The sequence below is a fragment of the Equus quagga genome, chromosome 15 (genome assembly GCF_021613505.1).
Source record: "Equus quagga isolate Etosha38 chromosome 15, UCLA_HA_Equagga_1.0, whole genome shotgun sequence".
Taxonomy (NCBI): domain Eukaryota; kingdom Metazoa; phylum Chordata; class Mammalia; order Perissodactyla; family Equidae; genus Equus; species Equus quagga.
The window spans coordinates 62,660,888-62,687,366 of NC_060281.1; the positions used below are offsets into that span (position 1 = coordinate 62,660,888).

General features: G+C 38.7%; 1 protein-coding gene across 6 annotated transcripts in view; it reads left to right on the forward strand.

Moving 5' to 3' along the window:
- The window catches only part of EXOC2 (exocyst complex component 2), a 203,679-nt gene that overhangs the window by 64,025 nt on the left and 113,175 nt on the right, over positions 1 to 26,479 (forward strand). For 5 of the 6 annotated variants that reach the window (XM_046639503.1, XM_046639504.1, XM_046639506.1 and 2 more), the window contains exons 5-7: positions 9,365 to 9,478; positions 10,981 to 11,105; positions 20,752 to 20,832. In XM_046639503.1, coding sequence (XP_046495459.1) covers positions 9,365 to 9,478; positions 10,981 to 11,105; positions 20,752 to 20,832 — 320 coding nt within the window. Of the gene's footprint in view, positions 1 to 7,557; positions 7,707 to 9,364; positions 9,479 to 10,980; positions 11,106 to 20,751; positions 20,833 to 26,479 lie in introns of all 6 variants that reach the window. The other variant, XM_046639507.1, reaches the window with a different exon arrangement.

The following is a 26,479-nucleotide window of genomic DNA, read 5'->3' on the forward strand; positions in this document are numbered from 1 at the left end:
TGCCCATTTAAAGTCTTTTGCAATTTTTCTGGTCAAAAGAAAGAGAGGATAGAGATACTAAGAAGCAAGAAAATGAAAGGTGAAAGTAGGAATAGGTATAGAAACAAGAAAAGAGAATGTTTTTGGCCAGAAAAATGCTTTTCCAGGTTCCTTTTAATTTTTTTAAAGATACTGTCAGGCAAACTGCATTAATTTTATTGAATTCTTTAATCTCAGTTAGAGAAGACTTATTTTAAAAAAAGAGAAAAAAGGAAAGGGAAAGGCGAAAATATTAAATGTTAAAGTGTTAAATATAAAATGTTAAAATATTGGTTTAGGTTTTATTTTCCTGATTCACTTAATATTTTTTATGTAGAAGCTTTGGTCTCCGTAGAGAATGGTATTACATTCAGGTTAGAGTCCCTAAGAATGTTTCCTTAGTATCTGTCTTTTATTTCTGTTTATTAATGTCATTTGGGGATTTCTTTTATAATTAAAAGGCTGGAGAGGACCTATTTTTAATTTTTAAAAAAATGTCATTGGAGAAGGAATAACAGAGTTTTAACATTATTTGCTTGTTGAAATATATTAAATGAGAAGGTTTGAGGAATTATGACTACTTGTTATAAAATACTCTCCTGTGGTCCTGATGAATTATCAGATTAAAGTAGTAAGGTCGCCTTTGGAAGATGAATCAGCTCCTGGTAATTGCAATGAATGTTTATGGAAATTCTCTTCAGCTGACAGATGTACAGTGTGGAACAATGAGGGGTCCTGGTGTTGTGGTGTGGTGGTGTTCATCTGAATATGGAAAGCAAGTGAGAGTAACAGTGTAGTTTTCTTGTGGTTCTTCGGTGTGAGTCTGAGTTTAATAAATATTTTATTGGTGTACCCAGCATGCATGCTGTCGTCTTTCAGTCCACAAGTTTAACTACTGGCATTTATTGGCCTCCTTCGACTGCTAACATCCTTCATATTACTAAATTTTTAACTAATGTTTTGCACACCTGGTGCCTTGATACTTATAAAAGTGTTACTAATTGCTCAGACAAAAATAACTTCACTTTGAACTGAGACTAGGATTTTCTTATAAAAAGTCTATATTTCTGATTTGTTATACCTAATGTCACAAATAGAAGTGTTCTTTGCACAGCTTAAATTGTAATGGAGACAAACTATTTAAACTGAAAAAGAAGGTAAAAACAGATTCATATTGAGTAAAAGTCTTCGCTAGGTTTTATATCTTAAAAGTAATATTTGCCTAACATAAGAATATTTATAAATAATGTTTTTGGAGGTAGTACATACATCAGAGTGAGGACATAGAAGTGGAGCTTTGAACCTATTTTTATATGATGTACAACTTTTTTGGTGGAATTATTGCCTGGGAATGGCTATCTGGAGTAGTCAATGGATGCGCCACTCAAGCTTGTTTTGTTTCCACGTGGGTTTTATGGGCGATGCAAGTTGGAGTTTCTTCTCATCAGTTTAGCTCTCCAGTAGAAGGAAAAGCTGACCAATTTTCTCGCTACATTTAGAAAACAAGGAAAGGTGGCAAAATAATGCTTAGTATGAGTGTAGAGGAGAAGAGCCTTGGATAAATTTACCTTTTAGAAATTTTATAAAAACAGATTTGTGGGCTGTGATATAGTGCCTAAGTCCAGAAACTGTTTCAGACCAAAAAAAGAAAACAACAGCAGCACACAAACAACCAAAAACAGGCTCATAATATTTAATACAGCAAAGTGAAAACAAAGGTGCTAAAACTTGAAGCTAAAAGAAGTGAATGTAATATATACATCCTCGACAGAACTACGTAAGCCTGCTTTGACTGTCAGCTCCCTGCCTTGCCTCTTTCTCTCTCCAAATCAGGAAACGTGTGCTCCTCAATGCAGACAGCAGCACAGCTGTAGCCGGCCCGCACTCTGGGTGGGGCGATTAGAATTTTCCTCAAAATGACTTGTGTTGTTTGCTCGCTCACAGGTCATTCCTGCAGGTCGTTCTCATACTTGAAAGTGAATGCTGATGTGTTACAAACACTCCTGTTAATTTTATATCTGACCGCTCAGTTTATAGACCTGGATCTTCCTATGTGTGGGCTAACCCTCTTCAGATGATTTAAATCTGAGTTCACACTGCCATCTAATGGAAGGCATATATTTTAGGGGTGGCAAGAGTTGTCAGCTGCTGAACTGTTTTGACCCCTTAGTGCGAGTGTTTCATGCGTTGACTAGCTGAGTGTGTGTTGCCTTCATTTTCCAGCTCCATGCTAGTAGATTTAAAGTGTAGGTTTAGTTTGGATTACTCAGCTAAACTAATTGCCTTTCTTTTGCTGACTTGTTAAGCCATCGCTATGCCTGGTATGTTAAACCTTCAAATCCAGTTACTGTGAGCAAACATTTAGGCTTTATCTCCATTCTTCCTTACTTTCGTTGACATAGTGCTTCTTTCTTTCCTAACACTGTTATTAAGACCTTTAGCAATTTCCTGCATTCTAAATCAACTTCACTCTCCCCCTATGTTTCTCTCTTTCTAGATTTGTAGTTGTGGTTTTATTTTGTACTGGAGATTCTCTGCTGCTTTATTTGACAATGCAAGTACCGGGTTCAAATCTTGACTATTTATGTGCAACCTCTTTGAGGCTATTTCCTAACTATAATATGGGAATATTTAACCCACTGTGTTATGAGAATCAAATAAAATGGTACTTATCAAAATAGTCTGTAAAACATAAAGAACTGTGTAAAGAATAAAAATAACAGTGAATAACGTTTTTGAGCATTTATTGTGTGTCAGAAACTGCCAAGCCTTCCACATGCACTATCTACTTTAATCCTCAAAACATTTGTAAGAGGAAGATATTATGATCCCATTTTCCTCATGAATAAATGGAACTGTAGAGAGATTGAATAACTTCCAAGGTTGTGCGGACACATCTAGCCGACTTCAAGGTTGAGCCAGAGCCGAGGCTCCTGACCCCGGCTCTTACTGTTGCCTGCCATTATGCGCACTCATGGGTCACCTCTGCTTTTCAGGTCTGTTCCCTGTAGAGCATCATTGCTTCTTGGCACTGTCATTCACTGTCTGTTTTTTCCAGGTCTTCTATTTCACCATCATTTTGAAGTGTTTCTGTAAAAGATTTAGTATATTTAGACATATATTTTGGGATAGAATATTGACTCAGGATGCCTTCAGCTGTAAGTAACAGAACGTGAAGATTAATTTTGGCTTAAACAAAAAAGATATTTATTTTCTCATAATGTATGAAGTCCAGAGATGGTGGACTCCATGATTGATTGAGTCAGTGACTCAGCAATGTCACCAAGATGTAAGGAACCTGTATTTGCTGTCCTACTGCCCTTAGCATAACACTGATTTCCTTCATAATTACAAAATGGTTTAGCAATTTCTGGTGTTGAAACAACAATATAATATAATATTACTGAAACAATAATAATACACAATAAATAATAAAATACAATAATGTCTAGAGGCAAAAAGACTCTATCTCTTCTTGATTCTCCTTAAAAGTGTGGCGACCTTTCCCAGAAGTGCTCCAGCAGATCTTTACTTTGACATCATTTGTCACAACAAGATCAGTCAATAAATAGCAAGGAGCATATGATAAGCGTGATGGGCTTAGGGTGATTGATATGTACTCAGGGAAGGTGGCGGTCCCAGGCTGTGTGTGATATGATAAGCGTGATGGGCTGGGGTGATTGACATTTCCTCAGGGAAGGTGGTGGTCCCAGGCCGCATGCGCTTGTTTTGTCTGAGACGGTGGAGAATGAATGTTGGGTCACTGACCAACAGTGGACTTAATTATGTGATTTGGGGCAAATTGTTTCATATCTCTGTGTTAGAATTTTGTCATCTTTAATGTAGTTTCTATCTTATCTTGTAAGTCTGATTCCTAGTGTAGGTCTCAATACTCTTCTTCCAATTTAAGTAGATACAGTAAGAATGGCAAAAGAGTTTTAATGTCTTCAAGTAAGAAATTACTGTAAAATAAACTCAGTCTTAGGGGTGATGATTTGGGTACTAGGAGATAGTATTTTGATCAAGAGATCCAATACTTTTCAAACTCTGCCTGACCCATTTAGGTGCCTGAAGGAGCTAAATGTAAGAGGAAAATAGTACATAAGAAGTGAGATACTAGGAAGTGGATTAATGCTTCACACTCAGAGTAGATCTCTCTGGTGGGAGCACGTGGCCTATCCAAGATGCCGAAGGCTCCTCGTCACCACTCACACTGATGCCAGACTCAGAGCCAGGATCTTCTCCCCTCCTCCTCCCATCCGTGCCCTCATCCAGGGGGTCAGGGTGCAGAGCCTGCGGCCGCGTGCTGTGCGTGTGCTTCTCTTTATTGCCCGGAGACTCCGCTGCTAGTGTGTGTGGCCCCAGCTGTGTTCTGGAACCAGCTAGGCCGTTCCTGTTCCCTCTTGAGGAGGTGGGAGGTGGGGGGACCTCCTGAGGTAGGGGAGTTTCTCATAGCTCGTCTCCTAGAGCCCTCACTAGACATCAGGCCTTTATCTTGTGATAAAACAGATCTATTTATATTTATAAAAATAACAATTTAGTACATCGTAAATGGGATGTTACTGAAGTTTAAGAACCAGATGAATTTTAAATGTGAGAAGTTCTAGATAGTTGTAGGTTTGCATCTTTCAGTATCACCAGTTGAAGCATTTTAACTATTTAGGATATAACTGTTTCTATAATGTGCCATGTATATCCAGGTTTTTTCCTACGTGTTTTTCAGCTTCATTGAGGTATAATTGACAAATTCGTAAAATATTTAAAGTCTGCATCTTGGTGATTTGATGTATGTATACATTGTGAAAGGATTCCCACCATCTAGTGTAACTAACACATCCATCACTTCACATATTTATCTTGCTTTTGGTCAGGACATTTAATTTCTGCTCTCGTAGCAAATTTCAAATATATAAAACAGTGTTATCAACTGTAGCCACCGTGTTATCTGTTAGCTCCTCAGAACCTGTCATCTTACAGCTGAAAGTCTGTGCCCTTTACCAGCCTGTCCCCATGACCCCCTCCAGGCCCTGGCAGCCAGTTTTCTAATCTCTGTTTCTGAGTTTGACTTTTTCTTTGTATTCTACATGTTTTTGCAAATCTGATAAGGGGTTTATATCCAAAATATATAAAGAATACATACAGCTCAATAGCAGGAGGAAAAAAAAAAAGAAAAGGAAAAAAACAGCAAACCAGTCCGATTAAAAAATGGGCAGAAGGGGCAAGCCCCATGGCGTAGTGGTTAAGTTCAGTGTGCTCTGTTTTGGCAGTCCAGGTTTGTGGGTTTGGATCCTGGACATGGACCTACACTACTCGTCAGTCGGTTATGCTGTGCTGGCATCCCACATAAGATTGGCACAGATGTTAGCTCAAGGCCAATCTTCCCTAGCAAAAAAAAAGAAGAAGAAGAAGAAAGAAAGAAAGAAAGAAGGAAGGAAAAAAAATTTAAAAGTAAAAATTGGGCAGAGGAACAGAATAGATGTTTTTCTAAAGAAGACATACAAATGGCTAAGAGGTACATGAAAAGGTGGTTAAAATCATTAATCTTCAGGGAAATGCAAATCAAAAGCACAATGAGATATCATCTCACACTTGTTAGAATGGCTATTATCAAAAAAACAAGAGATAACAAGTGCTAGCAAGGATGTGGAGAACAGGGAACCCTGTACTCTGTTGATGAGAATGTAAATTGGTGCGGCCACTGTGGAAAACAGTATAGTGGTTTCTCAAAAAATTAAAAATAGGACTACCATCTGATCCAGCAATCCCACTTCCGGGTGTATATCCAAAGGAAACGAAATCAGGACACTGAAGAGCTTTCTGCACTCCCATGTTTATTGCAGCATTATTCACTGTAACCGAGTGACGGAAACAACCTAAATGTTCAACAGGTGAAGGGATAAAGAAGATGTGGTATATATACAATGGAATATTGTTCAGTCACGAGAAAGAAGGACATCCTACTATCTGCAACAACGTGGATGGACCTTGATCTTGTTATGCCAGACAGGGAAAGACAAATACAGTTTTGTTTTTATGTTTTTTGTTTTAATTTTTGTGAAGAAGATTGGCCCTGAGCTAACGTCTGTGCCGGTCTTGAGCTATTTTGTATGTGGGATGCTGCCCCAGCATGGCTTGATGAGCGGTGTGTAAGTCCGCACCTGGGATCCAAACCTGCGACCCGCGGGCTACCTAAGTGGAGTGCATGAATCCAACGATTATGCCGCTGGGCTGCCCTGTTTTTTTGAAGTAAATATTGTTGGGTGTGATTTAACCGTCAGACCTATGGGGACTGTAGTCTTAACCATTTCACGATGGCATATGACTGCTGTATTTCTGAGTGTTGTGTCTGCATTTTATACTTTTTTGCTTTACGTGTTCTCATTGTGTCGTGCACCCTTTTTTGATAGTGTCATTCTTAACACCAGCCACCCCTCTTCACATTCTGCTTCGATGATGGGCAGGGAACCACCCAGCCAAAATAAAACTACAGTCCATTCTGCTGCTTTTTTGTCAGCTGTGTCTTTAATCTGTGAGTTTCGAACTGCTTCCTGCTAAATGAGGATTTCACATAGTTGAATAATTTGTAAAGACTGTTAATAGTAGGAATTTAGTTGTCATGAGGTGATTCTGTAGTACTTTTTGATTCTGTTAAGATTACTTAACTTTCTGAGCCAGTGAAGTGTTAGGACTGCATAGAATGCCAGTGTAAGTATCGTTTAGAAGTAAGTTTGACAGAAAAGTGGTGGTTATGCCACCATGCTCTTCTCCCTCACACTGATGACAGATCCCACTAATCCATCCTGCTGTTCTTTCAACTTAGAGACGGCCATGTGGTCCTTGCCACAGCACTCGAGATAGACACAGCCCACCAGTTAAGACAGAACTACGAGTGTAGCCTCTGCATATCAGAGGGAAGTGTTCCCGTTACTTAGCAGGGCTCAGCCTGAATCTTCACTCAGTCATTACACTCCCCAGGAGTTCTAACTCGGAGGCATGATGTACAAATAGGTAAAATGAGAAAAACTTCCAAAGGTGACAGGATTTTGTTACTAAGTAAAGTATTACGCCAGCATGAAGGATGCAAACCAAAATAAGCTTCTAAAAATGCAGAGTTCAGCTCCCTCTCCAAGACTGTGTCTGGTGAAAATGACCAGTGAGCTTATGGTTCACCACCGCCCCCCCAAGAAGATTCAGACTGTAATCTTTTAACTTTGGAAGCCAGTGAGGAAAGATGTTAAGGTCAACCTTGTCTTTGAGTTAGTAACACTGAGCTAATGCCAGGTTGCTGTCCATGACTTACCGAAGTGTCATCTCCTCTTGGTGTGTGTTACTGCAGTGTTGAGCAGGGCTTCCTCTCCCCCTGATTAAAAAAGGAAACTTCACAGTGGGAAAGGTAAGTATAAGGGAGGGTAAAGTGGGGCTCTTCCTCTCTCGACTGAGGTACTGACACAATAGATGTTGGATTCCAGATTGAAGTGCAGGGTTTACAGAGGAAATCATGGAGAAGTGATCTTGCTCTTTGCATCGCTTGCCCTTTAGAAAGCATGAAGGGATGAAGAGAGCCACTGGAGAAGGGGAGGATCATAAGATTTCTTTGGCGACAGCTGTGCTGGCTGTGGAGGATGGTGTGGAGGATGTGTGCCCTTCTTCACTCAGGCCTGGTGGGTGCGGCTTCCAGGGGCCCCCAGGTAAAAGTGTTCCCTGGGTCTGTGAGACAGAGGCCCTGGCGCTGAGGGCACTCGAGCAGTGCAGGTGGATAGGAGAGCTGTCCCCCTTGGGGAGGGTGTTTCCTGGGACCAGGTGAGCACCTCACTGGAGAGAGTGGCTTCCAGGCCATTGTAAATTGGGCCTACGGGGATTGGTCACCTGTAAGTCGAGGGGCTCCAACAGGGAGTGCTTTTGGGTGAAGATGGAGTATGGATCTTGGACAAGGCTGCCTGCTTTCTGAATCGAGGTTGTGTTTGTAATAATGTGGCGTCAAGACTCTCTCAGATAAGAGTGAATAGAGGTCATTGGAGGGGCCGGCCCGGTGGTGCAGTGATTAAGTTTGCACGTTGTGCTTCAGTGGCCCGGGGTTTGCTGGTTCGGATCCTGGGTGCGGACATGGCACCGCTTGTCAAGCCATGCTGTGGTAGGCGTCCCACATATAAAGTAGAGGAAGATGGGCACGGCTGGTAGCTCAGGGCCAGTCTTCCTCAGCAAAAAGAGGAGGATTAGCAGCAGATGTTCGCTCAGGGCTAATCTCCCTCAAAAAAAAAAACGTCATTGGACCTTCCCACGTTTTCTTCCAGGGTAGGAATAATTTCCTCCATTGAATAAATTTTAAAGAGACCCTGGGCTATAACATAATGTTGTGTCCTGTCTATACCCTGTGAGTTGGGCTTATCTAGTGGGGGTGGGGAACATGTTTCAGTCAGAGGGGACAGCAAGATCAAAGGAATGAAGTAAAAACAAACATGATGTGCACAGGAAAATATGATCCCTTTGAAGTTGCTGAAGCTTCAGGTTTGAGGATTAGAGTGGCAGAAATGAGTCCTGAGAGAAGCAGGTTCGGATCATGGAGAGATGTGGCTACCGAACTTCAACTTCATCCTGCATAGATGCAGGGTCTCGAGGACGGGCTGTTAGCTCGTAGGCTTTGTTGGGCAGGGTCTACCATGTTACTTTTGCTCTCAGACACAACTGTCTGACCTCCAGCCTGGAGGCTGACCTATAGTGGATATTTAATTAGTATTTGAACAAATAAATAAATATATTGATCCAGAAGTTGACTTTGAAAATAATGGCAAGAAAGTGAGCTGCATGAGTATATTGCCTGTTATCATAAGCTTTTCTTAAAATTATTCTAGACATGGACTGTAATATAAGTACTGTGTACTTAGATCTAATTTTATCAGGCATTATCATTAGGCATTAGTATGTGTTAAAACAAATTTCATATAGGTCTTTAACAAAAAGCATTTTAGCAAACTGGTTTAATGCTTTAAAATTTTAGTGTATCCAAATTTTGATTTTTATCATTGAGTGTGGAATGATTTTATGTTTGGATAGATTTCATAAAGATTCAACTCAGCCTCTTCGAATCTTATATTCGTTTATTGATGTAATTTCTGTATTTTAACTAATTTCCTGTTGTATATATCCCATCAAAGTTTCTATGATAGGAAATCAGCGGAAGTGTAGGAAATATATTTTTACACACACACAGACATAGGCTCCATAATGTATGATGTATAATTGTGATGGTTTTTATTCATATTTATTACACAAGGTACTCTGGGATGTCTGTTACATCTTTGTAGTAATAGCACCTGAGATATATTTTAAACCTTTTTTTCTCTCTCAGAAGTAAATTTCCCCAGAAGGACTTAGAAATGCTGTTTCCTGGAATGAGTGCTGATTTTACAAGTGAGAATTTTTCGGCTTCCTGGTATCTCATAGAGAACCACTCAACCACCAGGTTAGTGGATGCTAGACAGTTGACTGTGAGCAGTTTTCCTCGGATGCGGCTCATAGGATCACACAGTGACATGGGTTTTAGATCTGGCTCTGCTACTGAGGAGCCCTTTCACTTTGGGAGCTCAGGAACATGTCAGGGTGTCTATTTCCTTATTTATAGAATGGGGTTATTAGAGGAGCCTTGTTTCCTAGTATCATCTTGTTTCTATATATTTCATTATTTGTGCAACCCATTAAAACTTTGTGGAGTCTCAGCTGGGTATCTAAACTGATGCATCTGAATGTGACCTCTTCCTGTTCAGATAACAAAACTTTCAAGTCCTGGTGTACAATAGGGAACACACCTCCTTCCCCGACCATAGAGCAAAGAAGATGAGTTGGTTTATCATTTTGCAAAGACTTGGCTTAAAATTAGCCAAAAAATAGGTGGGGTCAAATGTACAAATTAAACTACTCCTTTTTGTTTGCTAATAACGTTGTACTCTCTCTACAAGAGCAGGTTTGTAACTTTTTTGCAAAACTGGTTTAAAACGATTACACTTAGTAAAACTGTTTGAATAAGTGAATGGTTTATCACTTAAAATTTATATTCTTGAAAAATCAACTTTGTTGGAATGTATTTTGGGAGAAATTCTTCCTTTGCCTATTAGGATAAAAACCATTACTAGAAAACATGAGGAAAAGTTGGTATATACATAGAGTGACTTTGGCCTGATAAATTTTTAAAGCAGATGTCTGAAATCTTTCATTGTAGAAGATGGTTCTGATTTCCCATTAGGGATGTGCTTCTTCTATTTACTGTAAGTCTGAATTGATTGATCTCTGTTTCTGTGTAGGGCTTTCACGGCACTCAAGAATATATTTGAAGTTTTATAGCCAAATTTTCTTAGCTCAAATGGAAAGAAACCTTCTGCGATACAGAGGCTTGCCTATTTTTTCTCTGCTTGAGTTGTGGAGATAAAATATGGTGGTCTTTTTAGTTATTTAAATTGTGCAGTGATCGCCAGTTTTCTGTAATTTCTCTGCTGATGACAGAGGACTGGCACTACTGTAGTGAGGACGTCAGTGTGCCTGGCTTCATCCAGAAGGCAGAAGCGAACGTGCAGAGGATCCTGCCGTAGGTAGCGGGCACTCCTGCATGAGCCGGGTCTTCCCACCAGGGAGACGATATTCAGAACTCCTTACCTGGCAAATCATAATAGATATGTATCGGTTATAAAATTATCTACATATTTATTTATGTTTTAGTGATCTGATGTGTTTGGAATGACCATTTGAGGGCTACAAAACTCTTTTATAGCTGCTGTAATTTTGGCGTGCATAATAAGTAAAAGGTTTAGATCTAGGTAAGAATTGGAAAGCTTTTTGTTCTTATCTGGTTACATATTATATCAATTCTATCTTTCTTAACATAGGCTTCAGTATTTTACACTTAATGCATTATCTTATTTCTCTTTTGCTTGTTAGGAGTCTCAAACTTTTGGTTTCTTTCTTTCACTTTAGTTTTGAACAGCTCAAAACGGCAGTCACCAACCTGAAGAGACAGGCTAGTAAGAAGAGCGAAGGCAGCCTGGCGTATGTGAAAGGGGGTCTTAGTACTTTCTTTGAAGCACAGGATGCCCTCTCAGGTAAGGCAACCCTCAGAGCCATCTGCTGCGACCTCCACGAGGAAACCTGACACTGGGCTTGTGCAGTGTTTACAGGGTGCGACATTCGGTCTGTATTTATAAAAGTAGGGATCTAAAATATGCCATAAATACTTGTTGCAGACTAGGCTGGAATCTCTTTGAAGGCTTGGCACTTTAAGTATTTGTCTTGGAGCTTTTGTTGACCCAGCGTACGTGTGTGAAATAGGAGACTGCTGTGCCTCTCCACGATGCCCAGTCTCCAGGGCCAGTGAGAAATTAAATCCCAATGGGTAAAATTCTACAATTTTTAAAATCATTTTACAGCCATTGATATATTACAAGTGACTGTTTCTTTAAATGTGACCCATTGCGTGTTTGTGTTGGAGAGGACAGATAAAAGGTATCATTCTTTTTAGCCAGCGCCTCACTATGCCTATACACAATAGTTAGCTGTGCACCATCCACGTCATCATCTATATTTGCGAGAGAATTGTATTAAATAGAAATAGCTTTAGACATTTCAGGGAAAGATATTGGGTAGGTTCTTTTCTAAAACTATCTTTAATTAATAGAAATCAAATTATTGTTTATCTAGTAAAATAAAATATATTAATAAAAGTTACCCAATTCTTTTTAAAAACAGACACTTGTAAAAAAGTACCTGAATAGATAAAGTACCTATAACTCTACCTGTAGACTAAGAGGCAATCCCTTCTTGAATTCAGAAAGCCTTAATTTTTTTTGTAAATTTGTATTCTTAAAATATAGACATTCTTTTATTATTTTTAAAACCCTTCTCCTCCTGGGTATTATGCATTGTTGACTTCTGGCAAATTAACTATGCATCTGATACAGGTCTTTCCTTGTGGGTAGAAATTAGGTTTTTGGAGTAAAATATGAATGCCTAAGAGGGAACAGAGGAGTTCTTTGTTCTTTGATAAATACTCTGTGCCTTGTATTGTTTGGTATGCTTTCATTTTTGATGGTGTGCTTTCCTTTCTTTTTTTGTGCATATTGATATTCTCTCTAAATTATCAGTGTTGTTACTATGTCAGCAATAGAAACCTGAGCATATATGAACAGAGGTTAGTTTTAGCAAGTAGAATTAAGTTATTAACATAGCTAGCACTATGCAGATGCTAATTAGCCATATGTGATTAGCTTAGCAGTTCTCATAAATTATTGTAATTAAAATTATTTCACTTACCAAAAAAATCTTTGACTCCCCCCCTTTTTTTTAACTTGTATTTGTATACACATGTATATTGGTATTTGTTTATTTATGGCTTTACTTCTTTAAATGGCTTTTTGGCAGATTTCAGGAAGTTTTATTTGGTACATTAAATTTATGTAGTCGCATTTATTAGACATTTGCCCTAGAAGTATACTGATAACTTAAAGTTTAACACAGATAATGCTGACCAACTTCTGATAAGCTAGTGACTCCATGGCATATAGAAAATTATTTTAATAGTAAATTTGAAAATTTTAGGCAAGCACATATATCTGACTTTTCTATTCTTTGATGTAAATGAAATATATATTATAAAAAATATTAAACAGATAAATAATAAGCAAGAACTACCTGTAATCCCGTTGTAGAGAGAATCACATTAACATTTTGATGTGTTTCCTTTTGGTCTTTTTTTTCTTAGCTTATATGAGTACATATTGCAAAATTGGAATTACCTTGCATATAATGTTGCATGTGTTAGAAACCTCTTTTATTCTTTCAGTTGCTCCTCTGAGTAATTATTTTAGTATACTATGGCATTTGATTTATTAGTAGCTCTTCAGAAACTTTTCCAACTATAATCTTGAGTAAAATTGACCGGTAGTTTTTTAAAATGCTTTTTGGTCAGGTTTTGATGTTAATATTATACAGAATTATATGAACCTATACGTGTATATGTGTGTACTGTGAAATGGGTTATGTAGATTAGGAGTTATATGTTGGAAATTTGAAACAGTAATACATTGAAAGAGCTAATAAATTGTCTACTCAGGTAATTTGTTTTACTTTTCTATTATGAAAAATTTCAAACATGCTAAACATGGAGAGAATAGTGCAGTCACCCACAGCTCCCTGTTGCTTAGATTGAACAGTTATGAATATTTTTCCACACTTGCGTCATGAGTGTCTTTGAGGTTGGTTGGTGTTTAGCTGGTCTCAAGCAGCATGACATTTCTCTCCCTGTACTCAGTAAGAGTCCCCCAAATAAGGACATTTACCCACATAATCACAATACCATTGTCACAGCTAAAGAAGTTGCAGGAATTCTTCAGTGTCATCCAATTCCTAGTTCATAGTCAAATTTCCCCAAGTACCCTCCAACTTTCTTTTTTATAGTTGGTTTGTCCAAATCAAGATCCAAATAAGGTCTAGGCATTTCATTTGTTTTTTAAATCTTTTAAACTTCTTTTAAACTAGAATAATTCCCTCACCTTTGCTACCCTGTCTTTTGTTTTTTCATGCTAGTGTTTGTTGAAGAAATGAGGCTATTTGTCCTGTAGGACAGCCCATCCTCTGGATTTGATTGATTACTTCCTCATGGTGTCATTTAACTCATTTTACTCCCTATTATATTGCTTCAAGTTATCTAATTGGATGCTGGATAAGATTCAGTTTCAACATTTTTGGCCACACGTGGTACTGTGTGCTTCCTATTTTATCACATCAAGAGGCTGTAGTGTCTGCTCATTCCTCCTGTAGAGCTGCTATGATGGGTCACTGGGTTCAAGTGGGATGGGCACTGGCAGTTGCACGCTTCTGAAATTTCTACTTTGTGTGTTTTGTTTATTTTGGTTTGGTTTTTCCCTGAAGTTTTCTATTTCATCAACATTTTCATGTTACTTAGTATTGCATTATAATTTTTAAATCATTTAAAATTCATGTTATGGGCCCATGTTATTATTAATTCAGTTAATTTGTAATTTACTTCCTTTATTTACATTGATTTGTTAGTGATGCTTTTATGTGTTTTTAAAATTTGAAATTTTAATTTTCCTCTTTGATTTAGTAATTTGTAGTGGACTTTTGATTTTTTTAAGTTAGTGTCTAGTCTTAAAGTATTATGAAAATAAAATGTGTTTAATACATATCAATTGTCTGTAACTGTGCCAAATATAAAATTGGGAGGGGGCATGTTTGATACATTATAGCCTGAATAGTTACTTTATTTAAATCTAGGTTATTTATAATAAACATACCTGGTAAATCTCCCTCTTTATTTTGATTCTGTCAGTTTTTCTTTGTATGTAAAACATGTTTACTTTGTAACTTTTGGTGGCGTGCACTCTCTTGATATTAATGTTATATGATAATGTAATAATAATAACTGCAAAATTTGAGGCAGGACCACCCACAGGTTGATATTTGCTAGAAGGGCTCATAGAACTCACTGAAAGCTGTTTACTGATGGTTTTGGTTTATTACAGTGAAAAGACATAGATTAAAATCAGCCAAGGGAAAAGATGCATGGGGCAGGGCCCAGGAAAGTTCCAGTCGTGGAGCTGCCAGTTGTCTTCTTGCAGTGGAGTCATGGACACCACTGATTTTCCTGGTAACGATGTGAGACAGTGTGCACGGAGTCATTCAGCCAAGGATTCTTATCCAAGCCTTGATGTCCAGAGTTTTTATTGAGGCTCTGTCACGTGGATGTAGTCGACTGCCCCAGTGGCTGACCTCCATCTCCAGTCCCTCTGGAGGTCGAGCTGATGCCCTCACTGTAAATCGCATTGTTAGAGTCTCTGGTGAGCCAAGGCCCAAAGTAAACAAAGACACTGTTATCAGGGAGGACATCTGAGGAGCTTCAGGGTCACCTCCAGGAGCTGAGTGCAAAGGCCAGACCTCTCTTCAGGCAAGATTAAATTCTTTACTGCACAGTAACGTAACATTAGCATTCTGTACCCTTCCTTTGTGTGCATTTGCTTGGTATAGTATGCATCATATTCTTTTTAACCTTCAGAAATTTTGATTTGGGATCTCTCTCATAAGCAACATGTGGTAGGTAGTATTTTTATTTTTTTATACCTTTCTGAGTCTTTGCCTTTTAACAGAAGAATTTAAGCCATGTGCATTTATTGTAACTGAAATTATTGTCCTTTTGTTTTGTTGTTCTATTATTATTTTCTATTTTTCATTCTTCCCTCTGTGCTATGTAGACAGTATTGTCTGCAGATTTGAGAGAAATGTTTTTAAATACTATTATAGGTTGTCTGTTGACTCTTGTTGTGTATGACAACAGTTTAGCAGTTCTTTATTTCTCGTAGTCTATCCTTTTTTCTTATCTTAATTTGATCTGAAGTTATAGACCCAGTTTCTTATTTTACCTTTTTTTCGCCCATTTTATTATTCTGTTTCTGCATTTATTTTTCTCTTTTGGCGTTAATTTTATAACATTTTCACCACAGTTATTTAAAATTTACCATATATACACATACATTTAACTTGCCTTAATGTTTATTGCCAGTCATTTCTGCCTTTGAATTTTTTATTTTGAACTGTGGGCTGTATCTTTTGGATTCTTTCATGTCTGGTAATGACTCCTGCTTTCATGCACCAACCACTGCTTGGCTGTAAGAGAATTATTTTCTGAAAACATTGATCCAGTGTCTTTTAGTGTCACAGAGAAGAAATCCTGAGCCACCGTAATTCTTTATTACTTATAGATGAATTGTTTGTTTTTCTCTCTACCTAAATGCTTGAAAGATATAACACCTTTTCAGGGAGCAGAACTATAGTCCTGAAGATAGTTATGACAGATACTATGAATTTTTTGATTGAAATCTGGATATTTGATATCTGCATTTTATTAGAGAGTCAAATAAATAATTTCAGTGAAACAATAGGCAGTCTTTCTATAACTCTGATTTCTCTTTGAACACAACTTATCTTTTTATTGATGTCATAATAGCTTATAACACTGTGAAACTTCAGTTGTACATTATTATTTGTCAGTCATCATATATATGTCCCTCTTTACCCCTTGTGCCCCCCCCCCCAACCCCCTTCCCCTCTGGTAACCACTAATCTGTTCTCTTTGTCCATGAGTTAGTTTATCTTCCACATATGAGTGAAGTCTTACGGTATTTGTATTTCTCTGTCTGGCTTATTTCGCTTAACATACTACCCTCAAGGTCCATCCATGTCATTGTGAGTGGGACGATTTTATCTTTTTTATGGCTGAGTAGTATTCCATTGTATGTATATACCACATCTTCTTTATCCAATCATCAGTCGATAGGTACTTGGGTTGCTTCCATGTCTTGGCTAGTGTGAATAATGCTGGAATGAACATAGGGGTGCATGGGATTGTTGGAATTGCTGATTTCAAGTTCTTTGGATAGATACCCAGTAGTGGGATGGCTGGGTCGTATGGTATTTCTATTTTTAATTTTTTTTTTTTTAGGAAGATTAGCCCTGAGCTAACATCTGCTGCCAATGCTCCTCTTTTTGCTGAGGACAACTGGCCCTGAGCTAACATCTATACCCATCTTCCTCTATTTTATATGTGGGACGCCTACCACAGCATAGCTTGACAAGCGGTGTGTAGGTCCGCGCCCAGGATCCGAACTGGTGAACCTGGGGCTGCTGGAGCGGAACATACGAACTTAACTCCTATACCACTGGGCTGGCCCCCTGGCCCCTCTGTTTTTATTTTTTGAGAAATCTGTATACTGTTTCCCATAGTGGCTGTACCAGTTTGCATTCCCACCAGCAGTTTGTTCCCTTTACTCCACACCCTCTCCAACATTTGTTATTTTGGGGGTTAGTGATATAGGCATTTTAATGGGTTTAAGGTGATATCTTAGGGTAGTTTTTTGTTTTTTTTTGAGGAAGATTAGCTCTGAGCTAACATCTGCCACTAATCCTGCTCTTTTTGCTGAGGAAGACTAGCCCTGAGCTAACATCTGTGCCCATCTTCCTCTACTTTATATGTGGGATGCTTACCACAGCATGGCTTGACAAGCAGTGCCATGTCTGCACCCAGGATCCGAACCAGCAAACCCCAGGCCACCAAAGCAGAACATGCGAACTTAACTGCTGTACCACTGGGCCGGCCCCATGAGGGTGTTTTTGATTTGCATTTCTCTGATGATTAGTGATGTTGAACATCTTTTCATGTACCTATTGGCCATCTATATATCTTCTTTGGAGAAATGTCTGTTCATATCCTCTGCCCATTTTTTGATCGGGTTGTTTGGTTTTTTGTTGTTGAGTTGTATGAGTTCTTTTTATTTTATGGAAATTAACCCCTTGTGGGATATATGATTTGCAAATATTTTCTCCCAGTTGGTGGGTTGTCTTTTCGTTTTGATTCTGGTTTCCTTTGCCTTGTAGAAGCTCTTTAGTCTGATGAAGTCTTACTTGTTTATTTTTTCTTTTGTTTCTCTTGTCCGGGTAGCCATAGTATTCGAAAAGATCCTTTTAAGACTGATGTCAAAGAGTGTACCGTCTATATTTTCTTCTAGGAGTTTTATAGTTTCAGGTCTTACCTTCAAGTCTTTGATCCATTTTGAGTTTATTTTTGTGTGTGGCAAAGATAATGGTCTACTTTCATTCTTTTGCATGTGGCTGTCCAGTTTCCCCAACACCGTTTATTGAACAGATTTTCCTTTCTCCATTGTACGTTCTTGGCTCCTTTGTTGAAGATTAGCTGCCTGTAGATGTGTGGTTTATTTCTGGACTTTCAATTTGAACAGAATTTCTTTAATATATGCTTTTTTGTTTCCCAAATATAAATTTATGGTGTTCAACTGCTTCACATACTTAAGTTTTAATAGATTAGAAATAGCAGCAAACCAGTGATCGTGTACCAAGTTGCTTATTGTTATACTATTTAGAATTGTTTTCAGAGAAAATAAAAGGTCAAGTGAACCAGACATTGGGTTGTTTGGTTTAATTTTCTGGAAAATGGGATTGCCTTTATCAGACCCCAGTGTCTCTCGTCCCTCATGCTTGGCTGGCAGCTCATGAGTGGCTCTGCTGCGGTAGAGATGGGCGGCAGGAAGCTGCTTTGTCAGCAGAAACGGACTGTAAAGTGAGCTGGGGGGAGCCAGGCTCACCTCATCTTGACTTGCTGATCAGTGATTGGTTTTGTTACGAACAGAATATGTGGTTGCGTGACTTCCGTTAACGCTAATTTTGACTTAGAAAGTAGTATTCTAGGCAGGGCGACTATGAGATGCAGTGTCTTACTATCCTGGACAAACCATATGCAGTTCCCGCTTCATAAAGCGCAGCCCGTGCTGAGTGTTCTTTTGCAACCAGGATTGTCGGCAGCACAGCAGCATTTAACCACGTCGTGTGAGCACATTCGCTTGTATGGAACATAGAAGTGTTTCCAGTTTCACTTTGTAACATTTGGATATGTTTATCTCCTTCCCTTAAAGATAGAGAAGTTCTTTTCCATTCAAGTTAAGTTTAGGCTTTGATATGTGGAAACATTTTATGTCACCATTATCACATAATCCAAATTTGAAATATTAAAGAAATAACTTTCTTTTCACTTCTGAATCAACTAAGACAATTAAAAATATAGTGGCTGATTTTTTTCCCCAAAATATATTTCTTTTTCTTTCTACAAATGTGTTTCTTCAACAGAGAAGCAGTCTATTTATTTTAGAATTTCAAACAAAATTTGAAGTTTCTTTACAAAAAAAAGTACAAAAAAGGACGAGATCAGGATTAGAAACTAATTAAAAGAAGCAGAGAGATAGATGTTCTCATGCATTAAGAATATGTTCATGGTGCATTTGATCACTGAATTTGAGCCAGAATTTTCTAACCAATGAATTAAGGGAAACAAATTGAATTATAATTGATTAAAGAAACACACATCTTTTTTTTGCCTAGACAGACTGCCCTCTACTACCCCCCATAAATCTGCCCCCATGACTGGTGGGTTGAGGCAGAACCTGTAAGTTCCCTTTAAGAACAAGTTTGACCTTCTGTTTGAATGTTAGAGAATAGCTAATGTGTAAGAGTGATGCTCACTTCTGTGTACTGGCTGTGCAGCCCGTGGAGTTACACATCCTGCATTTGAGTTTTGGCTAGAGCAAGGTATGTGAAAGAATAAAATCATGGGTGTTTTTACAGCTATTATTTTGGAAAGAGATGTCTTTTATTTGCAGTCGAATGTAGTTCCCAACTGGCATAATAAGTCTATTATTCTCATTTTACAGATGTGAAAACAGAGGCTTGGGCAGTTGAAGGCGCCTGCCTATGCACTATGGGTGGTGTGGGGTGAGGTTTTGTTCTGGGATCAGACTGCCTGGATTAAAATCTGGGCTTTGGCTTTATGACCATTGTCAGTTTATTTAGTTTCACTGAGCCGTGATTTTCCCATCTATGAGCTAGAATCCATTGGCTTCTCACAAGATGAGCAATATGTGTTAGAAACCTACCCTAGCGCCTAGCTTATGGTCACAGCTTAATTCATGTTTGCCTTGCTGTCTTTATTATGTCATCATTTGGAATTTGACATTGTATTTGGCCATTTTGTTTTGGAAATTTTCATAGTGCTTCACCTAAGTGAGCCTGATGTGCTGTTTAAAACCTCCTCTGTTCAGTAGGCCAGACAGTTTTATATATAAATCATTAAGTGATTTCCTAGTAATCTTTATCAAACCATGCAGACATATATTTAAAATAGCAAAAACCTCCAATATAATTTGTACATCCACAGTTGGTATTACCAGGTATTTCTTGGGAACTTACAGGGAAATAATTATAGAATGACTAGAATGTGAATGATGTGTATTTTGCCATGTTATAGCCCAAGGCTAAAATTAAATATTTGGAGGTTGATTTCTGTTTTACAGACGGTGAAACAGAGAAATAAGCATGACTTTCCTGTGGCCAGATATCAAAGATATTAGTTACTTGTCTCACTTTTCTTCTTTAATTCAACTGTTTTTGCCACTCAGCTTTGATGATCAGATGATTAAGTATGTGTGTTACATACTAATTTTCTTTAATTTTTGTAAGGAAGATTCACCCTGAGCTAACATCCATTGCCAATCTTTTTTTTTTGCTTGAGGAAGATTAGCCCTGAGCTAACATCTGTCCCAGTCTTCCTCTACTTTGTATTTGGGATGCCTCCACAGCATGGCTGACGAGTGGTGTAGTTCCACATCCAGGATCCAAATCCACGAACCTGGGCCGCCAATGCGGAGCACGTGGAACTTTAACTGCTTGGCTGTGGGGCCAGCCCGCTGTGTACTATTTTAATAGTGTTAAACTGTGAATAACTTAAACTGGTGCCTGCTGGTTACTTTGCAGAGTTTGTGCAGAGTTTTTCCATGTTTGTGCTTCTTTCCAGCAGTGAAAATAATGACCATTTTTTAAAGCTGCTGAATGGGGATGGCCCCGTGGCCGAGTAGTTAAGTTCATGCACTCCACTTTGGCAGCCTGGGGTTTGCCTGTTTGGATCCTGGGCGCAGACCTACTCACTGCTCATCAAGGCATGCTGTGGCAGCATCACACATGAAAGAACTAGAATGAACTACAACTAGGATATACAACTATGCACTGGGGCTTTGGCGAGAAGGAAAAAACCCAGCTGCTTAAAAGTGTCATTTTGATATAATGTATTCTAACCCATTGAAATGGCCTATATCTTAACTACATGTTTTTTTCTAGCCATCCATCAAAAACTCGAAGCCGACGGAACAGAAAAAGTAGAAGGATCCATGACACAAAAACTAGAGAATGTTCTGAACAGTAAGTTTCGTCCTCCTACCTAAAACTGTTTATGGACTTTATAACAAGCTTTAATATAGTTCTTGGACCTGATTTCACAGAACAAGGCAGTAAGTTGCATTTAAGTATTTATTTCTAAATAGTAATGATTTAATGAACATAAGGGGGAATAAAAACATTGAAAATAAATGTTCTCTTTCTGTTTGCATTTTATTTATGAGAAATCATAATTTGAAAATGAGCCAATATATTTCTTAAGAAGTAAAATTTGCTACCATAAAAGAGACCAGTGTACAAATAGCATCGTCAAAGAGAGAGAAGCGTGGAGGCGGGAGCCAGGATTGTCATTGCCCGAGATCCTGAAGAGGCGTCCTCAACTGTTTGCTAGTGTCAAGGCAAATAACATCAGCTACCAGAATGGCAGATATTTAGGTGTCATTTGTTTATTTATACCTCCCTTCTTCCAAAAACCTTTTAAGGCAACTGCATATTTAAGAGTGTTTCTAACTCTGAGAAATTTTGTAAAATTTGTAGGCAGAGAGAAACTGATATATGCAAAGTTTTGCGTCCTGCCTGTCTCCCCTTATATCTTTTTCCTAATATCCTAGCTCCCGGCTACTTATCCTACTGATTTGGAAGAAACTTATCGGATGAATCAATCCCTATTATAGTATTACTGGTTTAAAAATAAGTTATCCTCTTTTATGCAGGCGATAAACATTTGACATGGAGCAGTAATGCCCAGGAGAACTCCTTGTTTTTAAATATAAGTATAGCATGATTTCCCCACCAAGTAGACTTAAGAATAACTAAACAGTCCGGAACCCTCACATAGATCTTTAAGTGATGCTATGAAGGCAGGACTGTGATATCAAGTGAGTTTTAGACTTGTAGCTTACTTTAGTCCTGTAAGCAGAACTTCCTGAGCCGTTTTGTAAATATCTGTTCCTTAACCTAGGGATCTCTGATAAGAAAGTATTTTTTAGAAAGAAGCTTTAATGTGATATAGGCTTTCCTTGGTAGTAGAATTTGTGTGCTTGAATTTCATCCTAAATTTATGAGTTTAATAGCAAAATATTTTCCCCTCTGGTTATTATTATTTTGCCTTGAGATTTTGCCTTGTTTTTGTCCGACAACCAAGTCACCAGCTTTGTTGAAATGAATATATTCTGAATTCAACCCAAATAAATACTTACTGAAGCTATTTCTATATTAGCATAGTCAGACATTTTAAAGTCTTGGAAGGATATTTTCTACTCAGGGATGTTATTTTCACTGGATAAATTGTCATCAAACCATGATATCTGTTTAAAAAAATGAGATTATTTCTGTAACTTTTGAAAGGTGACTTGTAAGAACAAGCTGATGTAATAAGTATATTATTGTATCAGTAAAAAAAAATAGATATTTGTTAAGCTTTGGAAAAAATTAAGATCCATTTCATGTGTTAAGCTTAGCATCATGTGTTATAACTTTTTTCTCTTAAGGGAGTACTATAGGAAATCCTCCTTTGGGACTTGTGGTATAAAAATTGTAAGGGAAATTATTTTGCTTCTCTTCCTTTATAACCACGGACTTCCTGGAAATGTGTCGTATTAACATTCTACTGAAGTTTGCGCTTTTTGGATAAAGTTGGGCTTAACATACGTGGTCACTTCTTCAGGAGACTCTCCTTCAGGATTTTCTGCTGTAAAAATTTCCCTTAAAATATATTCCTTTATAACATTCCCGTCTTTTCTAGAAATATTTTTGGTCAGCTTGATGTTTACTGTCTTGGAGTAAAGTTTTGCTAATTTGGTCAACTTGACCAGCATTTATTTAAGACTGGTTGTGTAGAAGCACTGTGCTCAGTCCAGTGTGGAGTACAAAGCTGGAAGAAATATGGCTCCCGCCCCGTGAGCGTGTCCTCTGTCCAGACCAGTGTGTCGATTACCCGAGACTCCAGAAGCTGTGGAACTGGGACATCAGAAAAAATAATTACTGAAGTATTATGAAAAATTTAATTTCTTTTCTTTTGTAAATAAAGGAAGGAATAGGCGAGTATGAATATAGTTTAGTTTGCTTAGATTATTATTAATGTTTTAATCTTATGGATAATTACGTACTAATTTATATGCTTTTTCTTGCATTATTTTAAATAAGAGTTTATGTTGACTTTAAGAGACTTAGTCTGTTTTATTCAGAATTTATCAGTGTTGAAGCCTTTCATTGAAATTCTTTCTTGTTTTCACTGACATATGTTTCTTATATTTGCCTTTGAACTTAATTCCTCCCTGATTTCAAGCCAATGATGACTAATAATTCATATCAAATTCACTTATCCATTTTTATCTTCTTCCCTATTCCAAGAGTATGGAATAATACTGTCTGATAAACTTCTGTGGTGGTGGAAGTGTAGCTTTTGAGCACTTAACATGTGGCTGGTGTTGCTGAGGAATTGACTTCTTAATTGTTACTAACTTTAACTAATTAACTTTAAATTGCAATGGCCCCTGTGGCTCGTAGCTAGTGTGTTGGACAGTGCAGGTATAGACAGTCTAGTAGGGGTATTTATAGCAGCAGTGGTGGGAGTAAGAGCTGAAACTCTTGCCTGCTCACTAAGGGTCAGGTATTACTCTAAATATCCTGTGCATAGTTAGTCCTCACAATGACCCAGTGAGGTTTGTTCTGTTATCTCCATTTTATTGATGAAAAAACTGAAGCCCAGGGGGCCAGCCTGGTAGCGTAGCATTTAAGTTCATGTGCTTTGCTTCAGCAGCTGGAGGTTCACCAGTTCGGATCCCAGGCACAGACCTGCAGACCACTCATCAAGCCATGCTGTGGCAGGCGTCTCACATATAAAATAGAGGAGGATGGGCATGGATGTTAGCTTAGGGCCAATCTTCCTCAGCAAGAAGAGGAGGATTGGCACTGGATGTTAGTTCAGGGCTAATCTTCCTCAAAAAACAAAAACAAAAACAAAACACCCCTGAAGCCCAGAAAGATTAAATGAGTTACCTAAAGTCACATGAGTAGTAAGTGGCAAAATTGGGATTTATATCTAGAAATCTGGCTCCAAATTTGTGCTTTAGACTACAGACATGCCTTGCCACGCAAGGTTTTGATATGCGTGAATTTCACTTACCACAGGGCAGTTAAATACACTAACCCCAACAACACAGTTCAGATTTCAGTTGGCAGGGTATGTTCACCATGACTGCATAAAGTACAAACTTGGCTACTAGCTCTTCAGCGCGCAGATCACTTCATAAGTAACAGATGCACAAGATGGGCATGACCAACTACATCTCTTCCTTCAGAGTTTGTTGGTGACTGATTGTTGCACACCTGTTATCAGTTCATGCACAGACAGCAAAGCATGTAGTTGTATGGCCTCCTAACTGACATGGCACTTGACAGAAGTGGATAATCAAAGGAGAGGATGGATCTACAAGGATGAAAGTGCATCAGAAAACAAAAAGTGATAGGAGTGTAAGTGAAATTCAGACCTAACATGATGGAGTCATAGAAGAAGTAGCTGACGGTGGGGATGTGGGCATTTTTTAATATTTCAACAAAAATTTTTAAAAATCACAGAACAGCTATAATTTTCCCATCAGTTAAGATTGTGTGCTCGGTTTCAGTTTGCACGGTCATTTGTGTGGTTCTGCGCACCGTGCAAAGTGAGGCTTGTAATGTACTCTAACGCCTCTCTAAGTAGAAAGGATACTGGGCACTGACTCAGAGGCTGATTTTTAGTCCTTGTTCTGTAAGCATTTACTGAACACATGTTAGTTCTGTCCCAGGGATGTGAAGATAAAACTTGCGCTTTACTTCTAAGAGTTTATAATCTAATGGCAAATACAGATAAATAAGCAGGTGATTAAATTGGGGTGTGATAATACTCTGCTGGCAGTAATCCTCAGGTGCATCTGGAGCCCACACAAGGAGCACCTAATCAAAAGGTGGAGTGGAGAGAATAGAAGGCGAGGGTCGTGAGAGCCTCAAAAGGGGAGGAGTAGGAAGGAGCCAGGCAGGCAGAGGTTGGCGGGAGGGCAGCTGAGTGGATGGAGGTGTGTGCCGGGCAGGGCACACAGCATGAGGAGGAAGGCACCAACTCCAGAGTGGAGTGGGCTGTAGTCCAGGGACAGGATCCCGTATGGCGAGTGTGCAGAAGTGAGGGGTGAGGCTGCGAGGTAGATGGGGGTCTGCTCATGACAAGCTTTCTATGTAGTGTGGAATTTGGCTTCATCCTGAGAACTATTGGTGAGACATTGAAGGATTTTAAATAAAGGAGTGATACTATGAACTTTTTAAAGAACATTCTGCCATCTGTATAGGGAATGGATTAGAAGGGAGCTAGACTAGAGACAAGAGAAACTAGATAGAAGAGTACAGTTGTAATGTAAGAGTGAAGGGCTGAGGACTTTTAACCAAAACAGAGGTGATGAAGGTAGGATGGTGGCAGATGAGAAATGTTAAGGAGATAAAAAAGGCAGTATTTGGTGACTGGTTTGTTGTGGGAACTAAGAAAAAGGAAGTAGTCAATGATGACTTCCAGATTTCTGGCCTCAAATGGAAGAAGGAGGAGCAGGTTTGGGACGTAAGGAGAGGAATAGAGAGGAAAAAGTTCAGTTTAATTTATAGATAACATGTTGAGGTTGAGATTCCCGAGGGTTGTACCCATGAATACCTTTCTAGCTGTCACTACTTCCTAGTTGTGTCACATTAAGCAAGTTGAATAACCTCACTGTGTTTCAGTTGCCTGCACTATAAAATGGGGATAAAAATAGCCCTGTCTGATGGAGACATAAACAAGCTTAAATGAATTAAGAATTAATACATGCTTTTAGAATAATTAAGAATTTAGAAGAATTAATATAAAGTTTTGGAATAGAACCTAGCATCGAGTATGTACTCGATACTATATGTCTGGTATGTCTCTATGCCACCCACAAAGGCTTCCCCAAACTCATCTTTTTTGGTGAGGAAGATTGGCCCTGAGCTAACATCTCTACCAGTCTTCTCTATTTTGTATGTGGGATGCTGCCACAGCATGGCTTGATGAGTGGTGTGGGTCCACACCTGGGATTCAAACCTGCAAACCCCAGGCCGCTGAAGCGAAGTTCGTGAACTTAACCACTATGTCACTGGGCCAGCCCCAGCCAAAATTCTAAGTCATGAGGGACTCGTAGATGCCAAAATGTTTTTTGTTCCTTCATGGCATCTTTATTCTTCATTCTGCTTCCCTGACTCTTCCCAAAGGCAGATGAGCTGAGGATCTGAGAGTTGATTGTTTCCCCAGGGATCTTCTCTCCACTGTCCTTCAGGATGAAGCCTGACCAACCATCTGTCTAGACTTGAGGTCCTGTTCTGAGGGCCCAAGACTCCAAAAGCTGATGTTTGCCCTCAGCTCAGCTGTCAGGGTTCATTCAAAGGGAAATCCTCAGGGACTAAGTTGGTCCCATAGGATGATGCTGGGATATCATGAGAAGTGCTCTCATCGGATCCCTTTAGTAAAACAGTGAGGGCTGATTGAATGTTCTCCCCCAAGAAAACAGGAATTTAGGATGACTCAGAATAAAAGACTTCTTTGTGATGGGTGAATTCATAAAAAAACGTTATTGTATGTCTGGTGAAAATATATGTCAAGACTAGTCCTAAGCTCACAGACACATCTTGAGATACA